Source organism: Strigops habroptila, chromosome 7, assembly GCF_004027225.2.
Source record: "Strigops habroptila isolate Jane chromosome 7, bStrHab1.2.pri, whole genome shotgun sequence".
Classification (NCBI taxonomy): Eukaryota; Metazoa; Chordata; class Aves; order Psittaciformes; family Psittacidae; genus Strigops; species Strigops habroptila.
Window position 1 is genome coordinate 42527191 of NC_044283.2, and position 23524 is coordinate 42550714.

Below are 23524 nucleotides of genomic sequence, written 5' to 3' on the forward strand. Positions count from 1 at the left end.
TGCAAACCTAGGCCTCTTAAACACTTTGGACAGTTTATTTTGCTCTCGCTTAGGAAATCTTAGTGAAGTCTTGAGGGATACTGTTAAGAACTTTTTAGAAATCCAGCTAGACTACATGAACCGGATCACCTTTGCCTTCTGCAACCCCCACCACTGCCATTGGTAATTAAATTTGTCACAGACTCCTTCACAGCTGAGGTCACTGAATTGTAGAACGTCAGAGGGGAATTTTGGTAGGCATTTGACCAAACTCTGTTAATAATTTTCAACATGTGGTCTACCTGGATCCTTGTCTGCAAAGCTGATTTCTAGTCAGCTGAATCCCTGTATTGTTACATGGACTTATGCTGTCCCAAGTGCAAGACTTCTAATTTGTCTCGGTAGAATTTCACAGTTTCTCAGCCTGCTCATAAAATTCCCTCTGAAGGGCAGTATTCCAGAAATACACTTCCTGATTCTGTGAATGTGATGCCAACTGCAAAACTTCTGTGGGTGCATTTTGTCTTATCATCCAAGTCACCATGAAGATGTTAAACAATGTCAGTCTAGTACTGAAACCACTTGCAACAAGCCGACCCTTAATGTATCAAATGCTGACCACTGCCCTTTGAGCCTGAAGGTGCAGTAAGTTACGTATAGGCCACTCATGTTGTTCGCACCTCCCTATCTGGGGCCCAACAGTGCGTTTTCATTGAAAGGAGTTCATTTAGCTAGAACTATATTTACCACATGAATTTCAATTACGTCCTATTCATATAGAATATAAGGACAAAGTTATGACTGAGAGGTTTGTGAAAATTAAGAAAATAAAATCTGTCATCAGTAATTTACACTTACTAATCGGCAGCTTTCACAAAGCCTGGAAATCTGCAGGGTTCTGCAAATCAAAAGCTGTTGAAAGTAGCCAAGGTAGAAATTGAATATTGTCTGTTAGGCAAAGCTGTCTATAACGTCTGGTCTTCGCTCCTTCTCTTTTCTTGTTTTGCTTATCCATCCTGGAATTAGATCAAAAGTAAGACATACAGACAAACTGATTTTAAAGTGACTCAATTTGGGGCACAATTTTAATCAAAATTCCACTGCTGATGTAGTTCCTGGAGAATATATGTTCTCTTGTCTGCCAGGTGAGTGACAGGGAAACGAGGGAAAGATCTCCCCTCCCAGAAAGGTGGGGGCTGAGAAAACTGGTGCAAATGGTGACCTCCTGTGAAGTTGGAAGAAAGAGAACTTCAAGGACATACACAAGCTAGGGTGAATTTCTTAGCAGATAGCAGACATTTAAATTTAAGGTGGGAGTTGGGTAGCAGGTGAAGCAAAGTTGTATTTTGGTGTAAGCAGCCCAGGAAAGTGAGTGCACTTGGCTTTAGGAAAGAAAAGAAATCGATACTTGGACTGATTCTAGATTGAACTTGCAATCCATAATAAGCAATATATTGTGGGGTGAGTGAATCACCATGGTTGATGCGGAAGATCTTGTGAAAAACTTTCTGTGTTTCCACTAAAACAAATTCTAATGAAATTGTCTAAAGTTTATGTTTACGACTCCAGAGAGGTTTATAAATAAGCCTGGTCCTAATTCAGCCTAGACAATCCTTTCTCTTTATTTCATTTATATTTTATAGTGAAGTTGTTCATGAGTGGTTTTTCTGTTTGTATATGTTTTTGTAGACAGACATGTCCCTAAACTTCATCCTCTGACTTTGTGCTTATGTCATTGGAATAAATTAGTGGTTATCACAGTAACTACAGTTATTTGCTTCTGACAGCATTGGTTTGATCTCTTTAATCTTTGAAGGTCTCAATTTTGTGGATTTAAACCATGGTATTCAAAATAAGTTCCTTAGGTATGAATAACTTAGAAGCAGTGCTTGATTTTAATTGAAGGGTCATAATTGTTATAAGATCCTAGACATTTGACACTTCAAGCTTTTTTTTTTTCTTCTTTCTTCTTTAAGAAAAAAGTAATCATGTGGGTTTCATGGGGGGCTTTTGTGGGATTTTTTTGTTTGGTTGTTTTTTTTTTTAATTGATTTTGTTGTTGTTGTTGTTGTTTGCTTTTTCCCATCTCTTTTAACATCATATTATTTAACATCATATTATACAATCATAATGATAGGACTTCACTTTTTTCTTCCACGTGGAAAACTACCTCTTCCATTCCAAGTTAAAGAATTCCTCAGGTTAAGACAGCGGGATAGTTGAGTTGTTCAGCTAACAGCTAATGCTCTTCAGGCCAACTAATGCTCTTGTTCTTGTCAGATAATTTACTCTTTTGACTCATTATTTTAGTGTCACTACCATCAACTGCCTTTTGCTTAGGCAGTACTGTGTTGATGGGTGCTAAGACAGAATTCAGGGAAATTACCAGTATATGCTTGCCCAATATTTTCTTCCCTGAGCATTTGCCATTGGTTGTTATCAGTTACAGGATACTTCTGACTAAGTGGATTTTTTTTGATGTTTTCAGAGTGGTGATCTGGTTTCAGCAGGGATAGAGTTATCTTTTTTCTTAGTAGCTGGTACAGTGCTGAGTTTTGAATTCGCAAGAAAAGTGTGATCTGGAATAGGGGGAAGTGAGGCTAAGTTTACGTTTCTAAAAATTTTTGAATACTTGGTTTTAAATTTCAAATCTATATCTGCAATATGCATTGGCTTGTTCTATACATGACTGAGGAGATAAAGTGTAAAACTGCACAGTCTTGGATGGGATGTTGGAAAAGCTTATATTTAAGCTATGGAAGTGTTCCAGAGATGTCAGGACTTGACATTGCAGGCATCTGAATGCCGTTCCAGGTCTTGGCAAAAAAAGCTATACAGAAAGATCAGAAAAAGAGTTATTTAAAGAGCAGTTTCTAGATTCTTCAGTTTCTAGAAGCCTTAAAAGCCATGAGGACCCAGCGTCAGGGTCCCTAGTGGAGTTCTGGTGGATGACCTCTACAGGATGCACATGGAGAGACATAATCATGCTTTTTTAAAATGTATTTGATACCCAAATAAAAAAAATTAAGTAGTTATTAGTACTGATTGCTAATGTATCAGTCATCATTGTTTTGAAAACAATCTTTTTCTCATCTTGGAACAAGTTAAAAGATTAGTAACAATAGAAAACAATCCAGTTTCTGTATTTAATTATGTATACTCCTGCTATTCTGACAGCTAATTATATTTCAGTAGCATCTTCTACAGGGTGTACTGTTGTTCAGAATAAGATCTAAATCTGAATGAAGTATATGAGAGAAGATACTGGATATAAAGTGTGCACTGTCATGACCTCCCTGTTGTGCAGACTTGCATACTTACTGAAATATCACATCTCCTTTCTTCACATACATGAGAAGATGTGCATGTGGGAACAGGTACATTTTGCCCAGAATTCAGGCAGGAAGTGGCATGGGTACATTCCTACAAACTCTGACTTGTGAGCACACTAACTTGTGTCTCTAAGCCACAAGGAAGATGTAACCATCAACTCCCCTCACCCCATCCAGTGATAAATCCAAATAAATGAATTCCAGATCTAAAATAAACCAGTGATGCTCACTTCAATATCTCGAGCTATTGCATAAATAGTATATCTGGATCTATTTAAGAAAGGACAAGTAGAACTAATGGGATCGATGGGTGCAAGTAGAGAGGTAGAGAATACAAAGGGAGGAAGGGCTGGGAAGAAATAAAAGGAGATGATAATTAAGAAAAGAGGTAAAGAAAGACAGTGAGAAGAGGGAAAGATAAAAATGGAGCCTATTCTAAATGCATCTGAGCTTCTGTAGCTGGGAATGAAGAAAAAGCAAAGGTTTAATAACAGTTTTTAAATGGAAGTATACCAGAAAAGCTGCCAAAATACTGCTTTTAAATATAATATACTTGTGTAAGGTTGTGTATATGTACAATTTGAATGGATATTTTTTGGAGTGATTATTGATTTGCAGATAAACACTGAGGTTGTTTTTCATATATTCTTTTTTATTTTTCTTGACCAGAGATGTTTTTTGAAGGTGTTATTGAAAAATAATCCTTTTGTCTTCTGAGTGGAACAGACTGCATCAAATTTTAGGTATTTTTCAATGCACTTCCCCAGGGGGAGCTATACTGGTTGTAAGAGTTTAATCTACTTTGATAAATTTTGCTTTAGTTGGGCTATTCAGAAGCATTGCTTAGGCTGCTCACAGCTGCAAGTAAAGACGTCTTGTGGGAGTTTTGTAGCTTGATCTGGCTCTAGGAAGTTTTTGCTGCTGCCTGTTACAGCTTCTGGTGAAGCAGAGGAACATTCAGTGTTCTCTTCAGCAGAATAATCACTTCATACTATGTGTTTCTGCCTATGTAATTCCAAAACTTAAAAGTAAGCAACTAAATTTATAATTAACCCAAAACTCAAATAAATGTAATGTTATTGATAATTCTGTTTTGGAAACAAGCAAAACCATACTGATATTCAACTGAAGAAATGTAAGTAAGAAAACAAGCAAAATAAAGACTTTCACTTGAACATTTTATGCCCTGCTAATGAAATATAGTCATAATTTGAATACATTGATATCTGTGCAAATCCATTTAAAATATGTTCCAAAATCTATATTCCTGGTGTAGATAATATCCAGCGCACAGAAACATGTCATGAAGGAGTTGGTGAAATGCATAGAAGTTGACGAGATGCATAGAGGCATCAAATTGAGGCTGTTTGATTTGAGATTTGGCAATGTGCATAAGGAAGCTGATGTTAGTGTGATGTTATAAGGAAAACTAGAGAGATGTTTTGGGAATGTTGCATTACATTTGGCAAAGATGAACAATGCTCCTCCCCAGAAGAAATAAGATAGATCATATTGTATTTATTTTTCTCCCTTCTTGAATATGTAAGCACAGCTAAAAATCAATGTACATAATAGTGACACAGAAAATCTCAATGTAGGTAACCTCCTGAAGTTTTCTGTTACTATCTTTCTTGTATGCCTCCCCCCCCATCTTTCTCACCACTGTTGAAGTTCAGTTATGTGCATCTAAAAATACTAACTTCAGAAAATTAAACAGTGAGATTCCACAAAAAGTTTTGAGACTCATACTTAACATCCCATCAATGTTGCATTATACTTGGTAATCTTATTTCATGATATTATTGTTTTTAAAAACCTAGACATTTCAGTCTAATCCTGCAACAGTTGTTATTAACAATATACTAGCATAAGAAGTATTTTTCTTTTATAAAAGAAACCATATAAAACTCAAGCACAGCAGTATTTGTTTACTGACACTTTGAGTGTTGTTGTGGAGTGTCATCTTATTTTCCATATTCTGAACAAACCCACTTATTCTCTGCTGAATTTACGATGGATAAGAGTGTAAAGTGTTAAATGTTGCACACTAAATGGGAAAATTAGTTTTAAGTCCATGAGGTTTTGGTTTGGGTTGTTTTTTTTTTAATTCTAATGTATCTAATTCGAAGTACATATGCTAATATTGCTTTATCTTTGTACAGGCCACTCAGCAGATGCTCTTCTCCGATCTTAAAATAATAATAATAAAAAGATATTTTTCATGGATTTTTAAAGGGTAACTACTGCTTTAAGAATAACTATGTTTAAGAAAATGTCTCCGGAAACTGTTGCAGTGCTATGGATGCACAGTGAATAAGTGTGTCCATACAAACGATTGAACAGATAAAATGTCTTAGCTGTGCGTGTCATATCATGACATATGAAGACAGGTATGATTGGAGTAGGTCATTTGGCATATTTTCTTGAACAGTGATGTAGCATTCTAGGTGAGAGGGTTTATCATATTTTCTGGTGTGCTGTGGTTTCTGTTATTTTTCAAAATATTTTTAGTGTACAGCTGTTTTAATTATATCTTACCTGTATGAAGTATAGCCTTTAAAATGGGATTGAAATCTAAAAATGGCAATAAGTTATTGGGAAATTAGTTTTTCATTTACTCTGAGATTCTTTTCTAAACATACTTTAAAGTTGAGTTTCTCTGCAACTTTATTGGCTAGAAATATATTGTTGTATATCTTTGAATATTGAGCCTATAAAAGTTGCAAGTTTATTTATACACACATAAACCTACGTTACCGTATCTGACTACTGTCAGATCAGCAATTCTGGTAACATGCATAAAATCAAATTTTAACCCATCACGATAACTTTGAAATTTCCCTTAGGATTTATTGAATGATGCATAAAATCAGTTACAGAACATAGAGATTATGTGAAGGTTGGGCAGACAGTTTCAGTCTGGTGGGGTGATAGTAGAAACAGAAATGAGAGAGGTTTATTATTTACCATTTTTTCACTGTCTCTTCAAGAGATGTAAATTCATGAAGCTTGGAATTTCGTTCTTCATAAGGAGAAAGAACTAATCTGCCAGTCAGGATATGCAAAGTTTGGGTTGTTTTGTTTATCCCTAATAAATAGTATATGAGAAACAAGCTGTAAGTTTTATGGGAGTAGATTACTGGTCTCCCCTGCAATGGAAGACTTCGAAGCCATATAGATAGTGAGTTGACTTTCTTAGCCTGTTTTCCTCTAGGCTGAAAAAGTTCTCATAAGAATTGAATGGCCTCTGCAACTTCAAAGGTTTCTCCTAACAAGCTAGTCTGTTGGGTGAACCCTTTATCTGCACTGTTGTAAATATCCTTACCATAAGTAGTAGTGATACTTTTCAAAACATGCTCAGGTTTACCTAGTATTCCTGTAGTACCGATACAAGAATATTAGGCAAAACCAAATACATACAGATATTTCTCCATATTTTTCCAGAGTGGCTTTAGCTGGATTTGAATGGTGTATCTTTACAAGTTTATTATTTTATGTATTTCTTGTCCAAAAAGAATTATCCAACTCTCTGATGTTTCAGGTGTTGATACAAAGTAACCTTGATAGGGTGGTCACATGAGAAACCTAATGAATATATTTGGGTTGTCAGTCAATGCTGCTAATACTGCACTTTTGGCAATTCTTGATCTTGTGCAGTGTATTAAATGAGGTGCAGCCCACAGCTGCATAGAAACATTTTGTGTTTCTGTAAACGATGACCAGGGGAGTCATAAAGAGTCAATAATTCCTCATATTTCCATGAACAGTGCTTCTGAACTTTTTTAAGATTATGCCAGTGCCCTGCAGAGCAAATGAAAGTATATGTTTTATTGATTTTTAAAAAGGCTTAAGTCAATCATTATAGTCCATGTTGTACTCATTTAAAACTTGAGTCCTATTGAGTGCTTTAGGCTGTGCAGATTTGTGAGAAACACAACATCTTGAGGAGGAGTTTGATTCAATGTACATAGCAAGTGAAAATAATTTCATTAAGTAAGAATGAAATTTAAAACACATGTAATGAGCTTTGAAGTTTTGTTTTGATTTTATCAGTTTGTGAATTAGAAATTAACAAAAAGTGATTATCAATGATTTCCATGATTGCCATCATTCACATTGAAAAAAAAAATGGCTGAAATGAACATTTGTAATATGTAAGCAATGTAGAAAAGATTCTTTGGCATTCAGAGATAATCCTATTCAAAGCAGTGAAAAATATCATAAGGGTCAATTCACCTACTGAGTAAAATGATTTTCAGGAAGTAGTACATACTGTTTATTAGCTCAGCTGCTTCACAGTTACATTGTTTGATTTTGGTTTGGTTTGGTTTGGGTTTTTTTCTCGTTAAAACTGTGAAAGTACCTTAAATTTTGTTTCACTTAAAGCTGGAGCATGTAAACACTGTAAAGAAAACTTAGAAATCACATTTGCTGGGTGAACTCCATGTAAAATAAAGAAGGATGCCATAAGACTACCAAAATGGCTGTACTGGTCCCAGGTCCAATACTTTCAAAGAAGTGTAAGAATAATATCATTATACATTTACATGTGTTTGTGAGATCTCATCCTGCACATGTAAGCTTCTGGGATCCACAGTATCCTTTAACAAATATTTTTTTTCAGATCTATCACTGTAAGCATGAAAACTACTGTCCTTCATTTTGAACCTGGCCTCACACTTGCTTATTTTGATGGGTTTTCAGTCTTAGAAGAAACAATAAGCCTTCAGTACCTTTTCCAGCTTCCATGAGAGCCATGATTTTGTGACCTCATAGCAGCCTTCCAGTATCTGAAGGGGGTCTACAAGGATGCTGGGGAGGGACTTCCCTCTTCCTTAGGGACTGTAGTGGTAGGACAAGGGGTAATGGGTTCAAACTTAAACAGAGGAAGTTTAGATTAGATATAAGGAAGAAGTTCTTTACAGTGAGGGTGGTGAAGCACTGGAATGGGTTGCCCAGGGAGGTTGTGGATGCTCCATCCCTGGCGGTGTTCAAGGCCAGGTTGGACAGAGCCTTGAGCCACATGGTTTAGGGCAAGGTGTCCCTGCCCATGGCAGGGGGGTTGGAACTAGATGATCTTAAGGTCCTTTCCAACCCTTACGATTCTATGATTCTATGATTCTATGACTGCTGTCAAAGCTCCCTACATCATCTGTTTTGTAAAAGAAAAATCTAAGTCCCTTTGATAGTTTTTCATATTTAAACTGCTCTATACCCTTATCATGCTTGTTTTGCTTCTGAGTTTTTATTTACTATGCAGAGGACCCATAGCTGCATGTGGTATTCATGTGGACAAACCATGAGGCAAAATTATGGGGGTTTTGTTTGCTTTTAGTTCCTTTCTTAAGATTTGAATTTTTCTTTGCTAAAGAGGACAGAGTTGATATAACTACGTATCATCACTCACTGTCTCTCTCCTGCCAAGTGAACTTACAGCCCGTTGATCTAGATTCAAAGGATTGCTTTTGCTGTATTGTAATTCTTTCCCCCCCATTGAATTTATCTACTATTTTATTGTTTGGGTTCTCAATCTCACAAAGTTCTTGGGATAATTCTCACAGTCTACATTCATTGTTAGTACTTGAAACAACCATTAAAAAATATAGACTTTGCTATAATGGTAAACACTTTATAAGTGCATACATTTATAAACTTTTGTAAGATATAACTGTCTGTATTTTATTTAGTCCTTCTATTTAATTCAGCTGTTTTTTGGTTTTTCTTGGTTTTTTTGGGTTTTTTTTAAGAAATTTGAAAAGAAATGTGGTCGGTTTAGGTCCTTACAAAATCAGAAGTTGAAAGCTGCTTCAATAATAAAATAATTTGATGCTAAATTCAACAAAGTAAGAGGTCAACTGACATATTCTACTTTATTCTGATTTTTAAAACCTGAAGCATTTATAATGTTTCTAGGTGTTTTAATAAAGAATACTGCATTCAATATTTGTAAGAGGAAATAGAAACTGTAGGGGGTTTTCTTCACATTTGTCTTTCAGAGAAGCTTTTAAGTTCTTCTATAAAATGTTTCCTAGCATGACCTATGAATCACTCTCCATTAAATCTTATTGACTAATATTAGAAATAAATGTAGGATTGTGTTTTCTTTTATGGTTTCTGTTAATTTTCTTTATGGGATTGTTTTGTACAGGACTTCCTAAAAACCATGAGCTATTACAGTATTATAATTGTCAACAAAAAATGATTTTCAAGTCTCTTGTCAGCAAAGATGAAAGATGAATAAATGTTAATTGTAATTGTAAGCCTCTTAAGGGCTTTTAGTTTTGAATAACAACCACACTGCCATAAAATAAAAGTAGAATCCTCTGCTATGCTGGTCATAAGGCTGGAAATAAGACCTCCTGAATTTTAATCCAAGATCTGTGGCTAAAACATTAAGTTTAGCCTTTTTTTTCTTCTGTGTGCTGTTAAATGGATCATGAGAACAGAAAGACCCCTTTGCTGGCATAAGACCCTAGAGAACAGCTGTTGGCATACAACCCTAAAGAACAGCCACTCATGAAACATGTTCTCTTACTTCTCATACTGAAACCTTCTACTAAATATGCAAGTAATATGTTTACAACAAGTTCAAAGTGGAAGATATAGCAGAAAATGACAAAATTAGTCATGCTAATGGTGATGTAAGCTGATTTTAAAATTGCTGTTAAAGAACAGCAAAATGACGCAGATGAACCAATGCCTGAAGAGGAAAAGGTATGTTACCTAGCTGCATTTCAATTTTAAGCCACCAAGTAATGCTATTGATTAAGTACAGAGCTTATTCTGTCCATGGACTAAAGGCTTCTTTGCTTTGTTTTAAAAGGTGATTGCTTTTAAATTAGGTTTGAAATATGCAAACAAAATGAATACAGGCTTGATGTGGTCTTAATTTTAGATAGGGGGTACCAGTCTGCATAATGTTCGTTAGTTTAGACTCATAAGAGTGTTTTGTGGCTGCTAGGTATGCACACAACTTATGTAAGTAAATGAGGAGGTTCAAATCATACATTTATTGATGGAATTAAGTTAACTGAATCAGTCTCGGTTGCCTAAGATCTTTCTCTCTTCCATAAATAATAAATTATAAAGTGATATACAAAGTCCCAATATAATATTTTATCATACCTTTTAGCTTTCAAAAACTTTTATTTGGAGTGATATTGCAGCTTTTCTTTACTGATTATAAGACACAGTAAGGAACCACTTAATCTCCAGAAATTTCATACGCTTCAGTGTTTCTCCTCCTAGTAGCCTGATTTGGTATTCTAAGATACAAAAGAGTTTTATGATTGCATACAGTTCCTTACAGACTGTTTTGGGCCATCAAAGGAGTGGGCAATAAGATTTTTTTCAGGTGTAGGGAGAGAACTGAAATAGCCCAGCTTTTACTACCTATCCTTTAACTTCTTCAGAAAACTAAAATAAATCCAAGTGTAACAACTCTTTTTATAAAATGTGCTCAATTTAAAGTACCAGAATTTTACACGTTAGGCACATCAGCCCATAGTATTTAGGATTAAGAAAACAGAAAGGTTGATCAAAGCACTGCACAGCTGTAACTGTCTTTTTTCCCTGGTACTACCCTATCCCTCCTGCTATGTTTTAAAAATACAGTGATATAATTTTATATGTTAGCTTACAAGAATATTGCCATAGCTTAACTTGTATGAAGAATGACAACCCAAGATGTATGACTCTTGAAGAAATAACGTTAAAGTAAGATTCCATTATTGATTTATCTCTATTGCTTTTTAAGATGTTTTTGCAAAATGTCAGCTTTGAAAACTCCATTTCCCTGCCTTTCACAGTTTAATTACTAAATATTGGGCAAACTAAGAAAATGGAAACATGCTCTATTCTGATTGATTTAGGTAATAATAAAATAAAAGTTGTTTTTCAAGCCTTTTGAAATAGCTTATCAACACTAGCAATTTATACTGTGTTGCACAGTAAATGCAAAAAATACGTGGCAAATACTTGTGGGTTAAGATAATTCACAAGATGGGGTCTGGAAGGCCACGGTGCAGCTGGAGTTGAACTTGGCAAGGGACACAAAGATTAACCAGAAGAGCTTCTATGGGTATGTCAACTAGAAGAGGAAGATCAAAGAAAGTGTGCCCCCATGATGAGCAAGACTGGTAAACTCGTAACAGTGGACAAGAAGAAGGCTGAGGTACTCCACAACTTCTTTGCCTCAGTCTTCACTGGCAGGCTCTCTCCTCACACCTCTCAAGCAGATGAACTGCAAGGCAAGAGCTGGGGGAGCAAAGTTTGCAGATGACACCAAGCTGAGTGGTGCAGTTGACACGCACAAGAGATAGGATGTCATCCAGAGGGACCTGGGCAAGCTCAAGAAGTAACTTCTTGAGGTTCCAGAAGCCCAACTGCAAGGTCCTGCACCTGGGTCAGGGGAACTCCCTGTATCATTACAGGCTGGGGGATGAAGGGATTGAGAGTATCCCAGCTGCTGTTTTGGAGGGAGCCAAGCCTCAGGCGTCAGGCACTGGACTCGTGCCATGGCCTTGAGCAATACCACTGGCCTGAGGGGAGATGGCCCAGGGCTTGCCACTAACTTTGTAAGAGGCAAGAGAAGCAGCACTGACAGTTTCTGCTACTCTACCTTCACAAAAGTATCCAGAATGGGTGGAGCACACAGGAACCAGAACACACTGCTGGATGATCTCTGCAGGTTGATGACAGTCCCTGCAGGGAGAAGAGAGCAGGTTTTCTGACTGCAAGAGGTTCCAGGCTCTGAGGACCTAGTGGCTGCAAGCTATTTCTAAGGCTGCCAGCCCCCACATGCAGCTCCACACCTTTGTGGGTGCCTCAGGAAAAGGAGGCAATCCCCATGCCTGGTGACAGCATTTCTCTCCCAGACACACAACAGGAGGTCTGTGAGTGCTAGGAGATAATAAACCCCATGGGACCTGCTCAGTCACAGTCATGCTCCTGGATCCCATGGTTCTGTCTGCGGGGAGCACTAAGCAGGAGCCCAGTGCAGTGACAGCCCACCCTGCCTTTGTCCATCTGTATCTGTGCTTTTCAGAGCCCAGCCAGATGTCTGTGTGATTGCAGACATTGCTTCTCTCATCTGCTGAATTTCCTGGGAAAGACACAAACAATCGTGTCACAAGCTGGCCAGAAGGAGCTTTACAGTGAAGAAGCTCAACCAGCATCCCCTGGCGTGTGGGCTGAGCTGGAAAAGCCCACCAGGTGGCCTAGGCTGGATGTGGTTCTGAGCAACCTTATCTAGATGGAGATGTCCCTGCTCATTGCAGGGGGGTTGGACTAGGTGATTTTTAAAGGTCCCTTCCAACCCAAACCATTCTATGATTCTATGATTCTATAAGTGATGCACGGCATTTACTTCGGATTTGTATTTAACCCTCTTTTCTCTTTTTTTTTTCTTCCTGTACTTAAAGAGATTTATTGAAGTACACAACTTTATTTTTCTGGCTCCGAATTTCTGCAGTTGTAAAAGGAGTCATGTTTGAAATGTAGTAGAATGCTGTTTTTTAAAATGCTGTTTTTTAAAAACAATGTTAATGTGTTTGCACTATGATTAATGCATATTCTTTTGAGACTGAAATGGAAGAGATTACTAATGTTGATCTGGAAACTGTGTTTTCACTAATACCAAGAAAAGACTCATAAAACCTGGTTTACCATAAGAAGTCTTATACCTTAATTTTGTATTCTGAATGCAGCATTCACTTTGTTGTCCATTTTATTCTCAGTCCTGTATATTTTGTACTCTGAGCTCAGTTCTTCTGTTTATTTTTTGAGAATGAACTCATATGAATGTGTATTGTAGTCATGTGACCATTTTAGTTCAGATGAATGTGCTGACTGTTCTGCTGCATTGGCCATAACTGTGAAATAACTTGTGGTGTCAGACTTTGGATAAACTGTCATGTTTATAACAGTCTTACCTCTGAAATTCATTTTCATATTAAATGCTTCTTTTCTTACAGGGTGATACTTGTCAGTCAATTTAATTGAAATGTCATGCTGACCTTTATTTGAAACACTCTGAACTTCCTGTGGTTCTTGGAAGTTCTTTTTACTTTGATTCCAATTAAAATCCTTAAATTACCAGTGTACAAAACCTGCATGCTAATTAACCTTCTGAAACTGGCTGCTAATTAATCTTACAAACAATATATCTTTTGCAGAAGTAGTTCAGCTGAGTCTGCCTGAAGATCAAAAACTAAGCACAACTGCAGCAACCGTGGGACAAAGTGTGGTCTTAAGTTGTGCGATCCAGGGAACTCTGAGACCTCCCATCCTCTGGAAGAGGAACAATGTTGTTCTGAATAGCTTAGATTTGGAAGATATCAATGTAAGTAAGAAATGCTCTTTAACTGCTTAACAGTTTATTATCAAAATGTTTCATAAAGAATAGAAAGATATGTAGCAAGCTCCATGCTTCTGATGTTACAAAGAAAAGTAATGGAAACGATATATTTGCCAGTCTGTTTTTATTTTGCTGTGTATTCCAACTCTTATTGTTAGACATAGAGAAAACATGTTTCACAGACCATTTAAAAGAATAAATATAACAAAAGCACATGAGGATAAAATTGCAGCCCAAAATACAGTCAACATTATACATTCAGGATTATATTGTCTTCAAACATCTGAAAGAAATCTGTGAAATGAACATTTTAAGAAATAAATAGTGACTTATGACAATCGGATCATAATAATCTTATTTTCTAATAATTCAATAAAAATTTACTTTTTCCAAAACAAGTAATTTACTACAAATTGGTTGTTTTGCTCAGTCATGAAAATATTCAGCAGTGTATATGGTACTCTCAAAGAGTCGCATCACCAGTGAATATAACTTAGGAATCTCATTTTTAGAACAGCTAATATTTGCCACCTAACTTTGTTATGACCTCAAAATGTGGAGCAAAATTGAGAAACATAATTACATCTTCTGACAAAACTCTAAAAATATGTTTTCAGCTGTATTTTGTTTGCTTGTGGGTATGCTTACATTGCTTTGGCAATTTTGATCTAAATGAGGACAAAGGGAATTGTGCTTGCTCTCTGACACAAGTGAGTCTGAAATCACTGGAACTGTTATGGGTGTGGAATATCGCCACAATCAGATATCTAGTTTGTTTATTTCATTTCCTTATGAATGCTTTTAATTCTAAGGTGGCAGTTGTACTCACACATCACCTTTGTTTTATTTGCTGTTTTGTTTCCTGTTCGTAAATTGAGCTTCCTCACAGTGGTGTTTTGTAAAATAAGGGGCAATGACAAAGCTCATCTTGCTTGAATGGTGGCTTTAAGTCACTTGAGAGGCTTAGGATAAAACCAGCATCCTTAGAAAATTCTCAGTTAAATAATTGTTGCTTTTGTTAGTTTGTTATTAATGATATGATTGACATTCAGAAGTGTCTTGCTCATGTTCACAAGCTCCTTTCTGCAATATTTGTTAGCTTTCTGTAAATATTCATGATGCTCATAAACAATGGAGTTCTTACTAATCACTTCTAAGTATAATACATGGCATGAGCTGTAGATAGAAACAGGAACATGCATCTGGACACAGAAATAAAAGGGAAATGATGAATGGAAATAATGAAGCTAACAGCTCAGTTGCAAACCAAATGGTTCAGTTGACTGTATTTGCAGACTTGATAAGAGTGTTTTCAAAGCCCAGTACATACATTTCGAGTATGAAAATGGACACAAAACCCCTACAGAAACAGCAAAACCAACCAAACAAAAAAAAAAAAAACCCAGAGAAACGTTTTGTGCTGGGTGCAGGTGCCCAGGTGTTGGCAGCGGGGGCTGCAGGGCGGCCTCTGAAGAAAGAGGCCAGGGCTGCCCCGTGCTGGACACATCCGGATCCAACTGACCCACTGCAGGGCACGGCTGAGCCCCTCAGCCGTGCTTGTGGCACCACTGAGAAAACAGTCGAAAAGGAATGTTTGGCATAGAACACCAGAGAAAGAGAGGAGGAGAGAACAAAGAGAGAAAGAGCAGGGAAGTCCAAGGCTGGAGGAGCAGGGGGTGCTCCATGGTGGTGCTCCATGGTGGAGCAGATAACCACACTGGAGCAGGTTTGTCTTGAAGGACTTCAGCCTATGGAGAGTCCTGTCTGGAGCAGATGAAATGAGTGAGGAGAAGGGAGACGCAAAGAGAAATTGCTTCCCTACCACTTGGGTGGAGGGTAAGGGAGTTGGGAGGAAAGGAGTGAAGTTGAGCCTGGGGAAGATGGGGAGGAAAGCTGTTGTTTTCATTATGTATGTCTTTTTGTTTCCCACCACCCAAATTAGTGATCACATGTTTATTTTAGTTGGCAATAAATTAAGCTAAATTTCCCAAGTTCAAGTCTGTTTTGCCCGCCATAGTTATTAGGAAGCAATCTCCCTGTCTTTATCTGAACCCAGGAGCTTTCTCATTCATATTCTTCTTTTCTTATCCCCCTGTTCTGCGGGGGAGTGGGAGTGGAGGGGGAATGAGTAAGTGAGCAGCTGACTGGGAGTGTTGCTATTGGCCAAGGCCAAGCCAGAATACTTCTGAAGTACTTATCACAACTGGAAGAGAAACCAGTATGCGACTGATGGGGTACCCAATTTGAAGTCAGATTACTGTGGTGATCAGACATTCAAAGCAAAGTTGAAATAGCTAGAATTGGCCAGATTTGTTTATATTTAATAGGAGAGGAGGAATATGTGACAGTGGTTGAGAACCCACAAACATAAAAAGAAAGGTCTGGAAAGTGTTACCTGAGTGCTGAGATGATGTCTGTGTCTGCATTTTGTGTACAGGTACAGTAAGAACCATCAAGGGAGTAAAAGCCTCCAGTGATAGGAGCACATAATTCTGAAGATGAATATATTAATTTTTTGTTTGTTAGCTTAAGAAAAACATAAACAAACTGGAATGCTTGGAAGTCTTTTAAAGAAAAAATTATGTTATAGCCTTAGTCCTTTAGTATTAACAGTTTAGTTATGATTCAAATATAGAAAGAGAATGACAGATCCAATATTGAGTGAGGCACTAAAATTAATAGCACTCAAATACATATAGGTGAGAAACTAACAAAGGGTGAAAGAAAGAGTTAATGGAGTCTGCATATAAAAAAAAAAAAAAAATGGGTGTAAAGTCATTGAGTTAAATTGTTCCTCTGAGTCTCTTTTGTTCAAAACTTATTTTACGTGTTTCACTGTTTGCACTGATTTGATCCCATATATTTATTTCTAGACCTCCCCTTGGCTTGTTTGTTTGGGTTTTTTTCCTTCCATATTTTTTTGGTCATTCCATACCTTTCTGAACCTTGTTCATCATACATTCCCTATTCAGTTTTTCCAGTTTCACATGTGCTTAAAGGTTCTTATGCAGCCATAATTTAGTATCCCTTCAGACAATGTAATAAAAATAAAACCTTGGGGGAAAAAATTGGGCAAAAAATAGTGGTGTCTTATATTTCACTATGGAAAATGAATTTAGTACTTAAATATTAACATAAAAGGAAAAAAATGCAGAGGGAAACACAGTGTGCTCACAATTTAAAGACCAAAGAATGTGTTGTTATTCAGGCAATTTTAAACATTCAAAACCCCTAAGTCCTTGTATAATTTAAGATGTCCCCAGAGGCTATGTATTCTAGGCTTTACTATGGCTATATTATAAACTATAATCATGTTTGCCTTACTCTGGGAATTATTAATTTACTCAGTTATAAAGGAACCACATCCATGCTTCTCAAGACTAATAATGTTGTGTAAATAGTAGTACACTTTATAAAATAATGTGACAACCTGGCCTGGGAAGATAGATAAATATTTTTTTCAACAAAATGCATCAGAGGTCATCATAACTGGAAGTCAGCACATATGTAGGGAACCAATTAGACTAAACAGTAGTGACAATGTGATTTTGTAAATCATAGCAAGTGCTTCACACTTAGAACTAAAGTTTTTGCACTATGCAGTTCTCAATATGAGTTAAGCTATTCACTTCAGGAGGGACAAAATCACACCAATATAATATCCTAGTGTTTTTCTCCAAATGGAAGAACACAAGAAGCAGCAAAAGAGTCCAAGTTTAAACTCAAATTGTTACTTGAATTTCTGTTTTTCTTTTTAAATAGTTTACTCCTCTACTGAAATTATACAGGATATATGTCTAAGGGTGGCTAAAAGCCAGTCTTAAATAATTAGCAGTATTATATACTCTAAGACATTTTAAAGAAATATTAAGAAATACTGTTTGGATTTCAAAGGTTGATAATGAAAATTGTATGTAAGTAGTGCATTTAAAAAATGATAAAATAATTAAAGAGGTTGCTGTCACGCATGCGGTCAGATTAATAATGTTACTGATAATATCCGGTTGGTAATTTTAGAAGTCCTTAGTATTCCTCAACCTTTCTTATGGTACTTATGATTATTATTAGTGTAAGTAGCATCTTGCTACTGATCTTTCTCTTATAGAAACTGACTGGAGTCAGGGATAATCAACATCCATTTGAATGAAACCACGAAAAATCATATGCCTCTGCAAATTTTACTTAAATTGTAGTGTAATTGTGCTCTGACTCACTATAGTATTGATATCATGGGATATTTTGCTGATATTTTAGTGCCTTTTTTTATTTTAGTAGGCTTTTATTTCATAGAATCATAAAATGGTTCTGAGTTGCCATCTGGGCTTAAACCACAACAATCTAGTTAAAGCTAATTTATCAGATCAGATTTATCAGATTACAACTTTCACTTTTTTTGTATCATTCAGCAGTCTACATTCTCTTATTGATATACTTCTGCCCTCCCCCCCTCAAACCCAGCAACCCCACAACATCTTAATGGAGGTTAAAAGCTAATGTCCTCTGAAGGAACATGCTCCCTTCCATCTTCCATTCTGGAGACTTCCGCTCAGCAATTGATGACAGAAATGTTTTCAGATTGTCCACAATGCCAAGCATATTTCCTAGAAAGGACTCTTGACATCTGCCCTCTTCTTTTCCTTCCAAGTTCTTATACTTCTTTCCCCTTTTTTTTTATTCTTCAGAAAATACTCAGGAGAACCTTTCACATTGTCTTCTCCCATGTGATAGTATGGACCTACATACAAATTTATCTTTATGCATAGTTAAATTGTTCTTAGTACTACACAGTTATGACTTTAAGGCAATGGTCATAAATACAAATGCCCTGTCTGTCAAGAATTTACTTTTTTATGTTTGTATTTATGATGGAATTGCAGGTGAGCCATAAATGTCGGAGAAATATGCCTCCTTTTTTTTTTTCTCTGCTCCCCAAATACAACTCCTCTTAAAAGTAAAAAAAAAAAACCCCAACAAAACAAACAAACAAACAAAAAAACCCCAACAAAAACCCTTGCCATGAAGCAATCCTTGAAAATAATCCCAGGCAAGCCATGTTAAACTACCTGGAAGACAGCACTATGCATTTTTGACATCTACAGACGGTAATCCTTAATGAAATAGAAGGGACAATGTGGATCTCTGAATTGAGTGGTTCCTCCAAGAGTGTTGAACACACCTTTAGAAGAGTAGCTGAAATGGTAGTTCTGTATTGATAGCTGTTTAAGAAGGTCTCCTGTGTGAGTTGAAATACTTGAATACCAAAAGTGTTCAAGACATTGATATCCTTGTTCTCCATAGATTTATCTTCCTGCACATTGCAGATGATTGTCTAGTTTCATTGGGGATTCCAGAATACATCAGTGACACTTTTTTGGGGTTGGTTTTTTTTTTGTTTGCTTGGGGTTTTTTTAATTTTTTTTTAGAAATAGAAGTTTCTAAAAGTAAAATTAGAATATAAAGACAATAAATAACAACTTATTTGGTTATTTTTTTGTATATTACAGTATCCATCCCTGGCAGTGTTCAAGGCTAGGCTGGACAGAGCCTTGAACAACCTGGTCCGGTGTGAGGTGTCCCTGCCCATGGCAGGGGGGTTGGAACAAGATGAGCTTAAGATCCTTTCCAACCCTAACCATTCTATGATTCTATGATAGTTATATCCACCCCTGCATGTTCTATTTTTAAGTTTTCTGTAGAAAATACCAATTAGCAGATTCTGTAGAAACATGGAAATATTTTAAGGAAGGTAAACAGCTAGTGATTTCATTTATATTAGTGTTTTTCTTTCAGCAAGCTGTCTTTTAAATACATTTTGATTTTTCTACCATATTATTCATGCAAACATTGTTTATTATTGGCCTACTGCTATTGTAGCCTATACTCCTTTTCTCAGAGACACCAGAACTTCTGTCACACCTACCTTTCTTTTCACTGTTGTCCATATTTCCCTTATTTTAAAATTACTAGGAAGCTATTTGGTCTATTGTGTTATAAGTTGACTTCAGAATTTTTGTAGGCATCTTTTTTTCACTACCAATCTTACTTACTCAACCCTTTCTTTTCAGTTCAAATTCACTGATTTCTCTGTTCTTTTCTACATATATATATAGTGATGCAGGTAATGTCTGCAGTCTATATTGCTGATACTAGAAAATTCAGCTTGTGCTATGAATTCCTGATTAATGCATGCCAAAATTGTAGTTTGATTTTTATGTGCATTCATAGACTTACTCTTCTGATCTTTTTTTCCTACAGTATACATTCCCTCTGGGTGAAAACCAGCATCATTTCTTTATGCTTTTATTACTAGCTACATACTTATTTTTCCAAGTTGTCCAGGTCATTTTGCAGTACTTTTGCAATCCTACTAGACTTAATGCTTTCCACAGCTTTGGTGAGAATTGTTTGAAAGAGTTTTATAGGATGCAAAAAGAATACTAAGCTTTCTGGGTTATTATTTTAGAAAAGAAGTCTCAACAGAGCAACCTGGACTAGTCTACAGGTAGCAGGAAAGGTCAATCCTTCTTAAAAGCATGAGAAAGATGCTTTGTTAATAACGGCCTCTTGTAGCTTGCAGCCCTGACTTTCAAATCATCACTACAGTACATTAAATAGGAGGGCTACATCATCAGTAACAAAAGCGCTTTGATATCCAAGAGTCTGTCTCACTGAAGAGAGGCACAATTGCTTAAACACCAAGAAAAGAAACTGTTATTTCTGCTGCTCCCAGGCATCCCAGGAGGAAGAATTGAGATAGGTAGGATGTATTGGGAATTTGACTCACCTGGCGTTTATAATATTTTAAAATTATTTTAAAATTTGTAATGTTTTAAAAATAATAGTAGCTAAAAAAAATACTCCAGTACCAAGGTTTTGATTCAGTACTGACTCAAAAAGAAAATTGCCACACACCTGTAAAATCACCAGTGCCGCTACTTGCAGAAGTGTCATGAAGCAAACTGCTTATTCAGATCAAGCTTGATTAAGTTTTGATCTCTGGCAAGATTACAACAGAAGATGGTATGTCTGCCATGATTTTCAAATGATGACATTTAAGATTTCCCTGTATCAAACTGCGGAGTGATTTGTCTACCCATACTCCCAGTACCATGTACCCATTAATATCTAAATTTTCTTGATTGATTACAGACTGATTTCTATTTCATCATCTCATGTTCTTTGTCATATGTAAATGTTATCACCTTCCTGTGTATTCTTCCTTTCCTTGTCATCTTTATACCATTTTAATCTAGCTATCTTGATAATCTAGAGCTGCATTTCAAAGCTTGCATTCAGAACTTTTTTTTATTTGGATATAAGTGACATTTGTATCCACAGCCAAAATTTTTTCATTGTTCTGTTAAAGAGAAGAGATAAAAGAAACTAAAAGTTTCCCTAAATTTAGTATGAATTCTGGCAATGCCTTTACCTGTCAGTGCTTTTAATGGTTCCTGTAGTTTTGTTTGATTTTCATGCAGGTTTCTGTTTCTAGTTCACATCTATATAGCTAAAATACTGGATTTTAACTGTAGTATGGTTTACAGGGTTTAAATAATTTTTATTTGTTTACATTTACCATGATTAATACTGTGATAAATTCATGACATGTTCATGAAAACCTTGGAGCATTGGAAATACTGGGAACAATTGCTCAATAAAGCCATGGTGCTCTTTCTCCGTCCATCATCTGGTCACGCTTCAACTCTGAGCTGAAGAAAGTCTTGAGGATGGTCCTCTCTACAGTCTTCTTCTGGCTATTCTCAGCTGTGCTCCTTTTGCCTTTTGTTATGCTTGCTGCTCTGTCTTCTACTGACTCTCATTTTGGCAATGCTTTGCAGGTAGTAAGATTGATACAACCATACGTTTTTACAGGTTTTGGAGCATCTGTACAGCAATGACATATTGCTTGCTTGATGGTTACTTGCTTGAGTTAGACTTGTTGTATCTGGAGATGAAACCTTTCATTTTATATTTTCTACATTCCAAAGCATTCTGCCAAGCCCTGATGGAGAATCAGCTTTTCAGTCTTTTCTGCTCTTCACAGGATTGCCTTTTTTCTTTAAAGCTCGCTCTGGTCTCTGATAAAGTCCAATAAAGAATGTACGAGATGTATTCTTCAAAGTTCATGGGAGTTACAGAAAGGAAGATTTTTAGCATTTTAGCGTTGGGGAACAGATGCATCAATTATGTCCCTCTAATTCACCTTTCATGTATGCCTGGCTATTGTAACACTTAAAATTCAGGGAAGTTGAAACAGTGTTCCTAAATAATAGCTAGTTTGGTTTGGTATAAAATTCATACGAATTTATACACTAAGGAAAATTCAGGTGAATTTCAGGTGATCACTGAATGTGCATTCTTTATTATACTTTTGCAGGTAAAATAAGATAAAATGACTGGATTTTTTTGACAGTTGCCCCAAAGTACTTACCAAATATGATTTTGTTTTGCTGATAATTAGCAATTTTCTTTTAGAACTTACTAAGGGAAATATCTTAATATTCTCCAATGTTGTCTTCTCTGTAGATATTTAATTGGATATTTGAAGCAGGAAAGCGGGAAAATATTAAATAAATTCAGAGTATAGTATAAAGAAAAGCATTATTCTCCACTCTCATCTGAAGTAGGTTATCTTGTCTGGTTTAAAATTTGGGTGTCCATTTATTCATAAGAATTTTGATAACAGTTACATATTTAATTTCAAATTATCCTGTTACTTAATTGAGATGTGACTGTATCTTCTTTTGTAGAGTATGTGCTTCGTCAAGGAAAGGTTTATCTTTGGAGACCTGTTTATGATACTGTTTATGAGAAATAAATTGGAATTGCCATACGCTCGCACAGTAAAATATTAACGCCATACCACTCTTGTCTATGATATATTTTAAATTTTGTGCAGGAATTTGGCAAACGTTAGGATTTCTGTGAATTTCCTGCTATTGTCATTTATAGTTAATGAACCATGACTGAAATCTTGTTTTTGTTTCATGTTTTTGACATGATATATACTAGTTTTAACATCAGACAAGAAATTCATTAATGAAAAAGGCTTTGAAGTTTAAGCTGTGGGTGTTAAAAAAATAACATTTTAAATTATACTAAAAGGAAGGCAGGGGAAAAAAAACCCCGAAACAACAGCTTTTTCTCTCACCTTTCTGTATCAGAGATCTTATTTCTGACATGAATTCTATGATCAGCTAGCAACTGTTGATGTTAGGTCTGTGTCCTGGGTTCAGCTGTAGCAGTTATTTTTCTCTTTCCTAGTAGCTGATGCAGTGATGTGTTTTTGGCTTTAGTCTGGGAACAACACTGATAACACACCGATGTTTTTAGTTGTTGCTAAGTAATGCTTACCCTGATCAAGGACTTTTCAGTCTCATGCTCTGCCAGTGAGGAAGGGCACAGGAAGCCAGGAGGAAGCAGAGACAGGACACCTGACCCAAACTAGCCAAAGGGGTATTCCATACCACAGCACATCATGCCCGGTATATACACTGGGGGGAGTTACCCAGAAGGCCCAGATCGCTGCTTGAATCAAGCTGGGTATTGGTCGGCAGGTGGTGAGCATAAAATTGTATTGTGCATCACTTCTGTTTATTGTTTTCTTTTCCTTTTCCCCTTTTAGTTTTATATTCTCTCCCCTTGTTATTCCTCTTATCATTATTATTATTGGTGGTAGCAGTAGTAGTTTTGTATTATACCTTAGTTACTGGACTGTTCTTATCTCAACCCATGGGAGTTACATTCTTTTGATTCTTCTCCCCATCCCTCCAGGAGCTGGGGGAGGAAGAAGAGGGGGAGTGAGTGAGCGGCTGCGTGGTTCTGAGTTACCGGCTGGGCTCAAACCACAGCAGTC

General features: G+C 36.4%; 1 protein-coding gene across 5 annotated transcripts in view; it reads left to right on the forward strand.

Annotated features, from left to right (window-relative positions):
- Positions 1-23524, forward strand: part of FSTL5 (follistatin like 5) — a 293863-nt gene that overhangs the window by 188488 nt on the left and 81851 nt on the right. For all 5 annotated transcript variants that reach the window (XM_030492605.1, XM_030492607.1, XM_030492606.1 and 2 more), the window contains one exon: positions 13487-13653. In XM_030492605.1, the coding sequence (XP_030348465.1) occupies positions 13487-13653 (167 nt within the window). The remainder of the gene's footprint in view (positions 1-13486; positions 13654-23524) is intronic.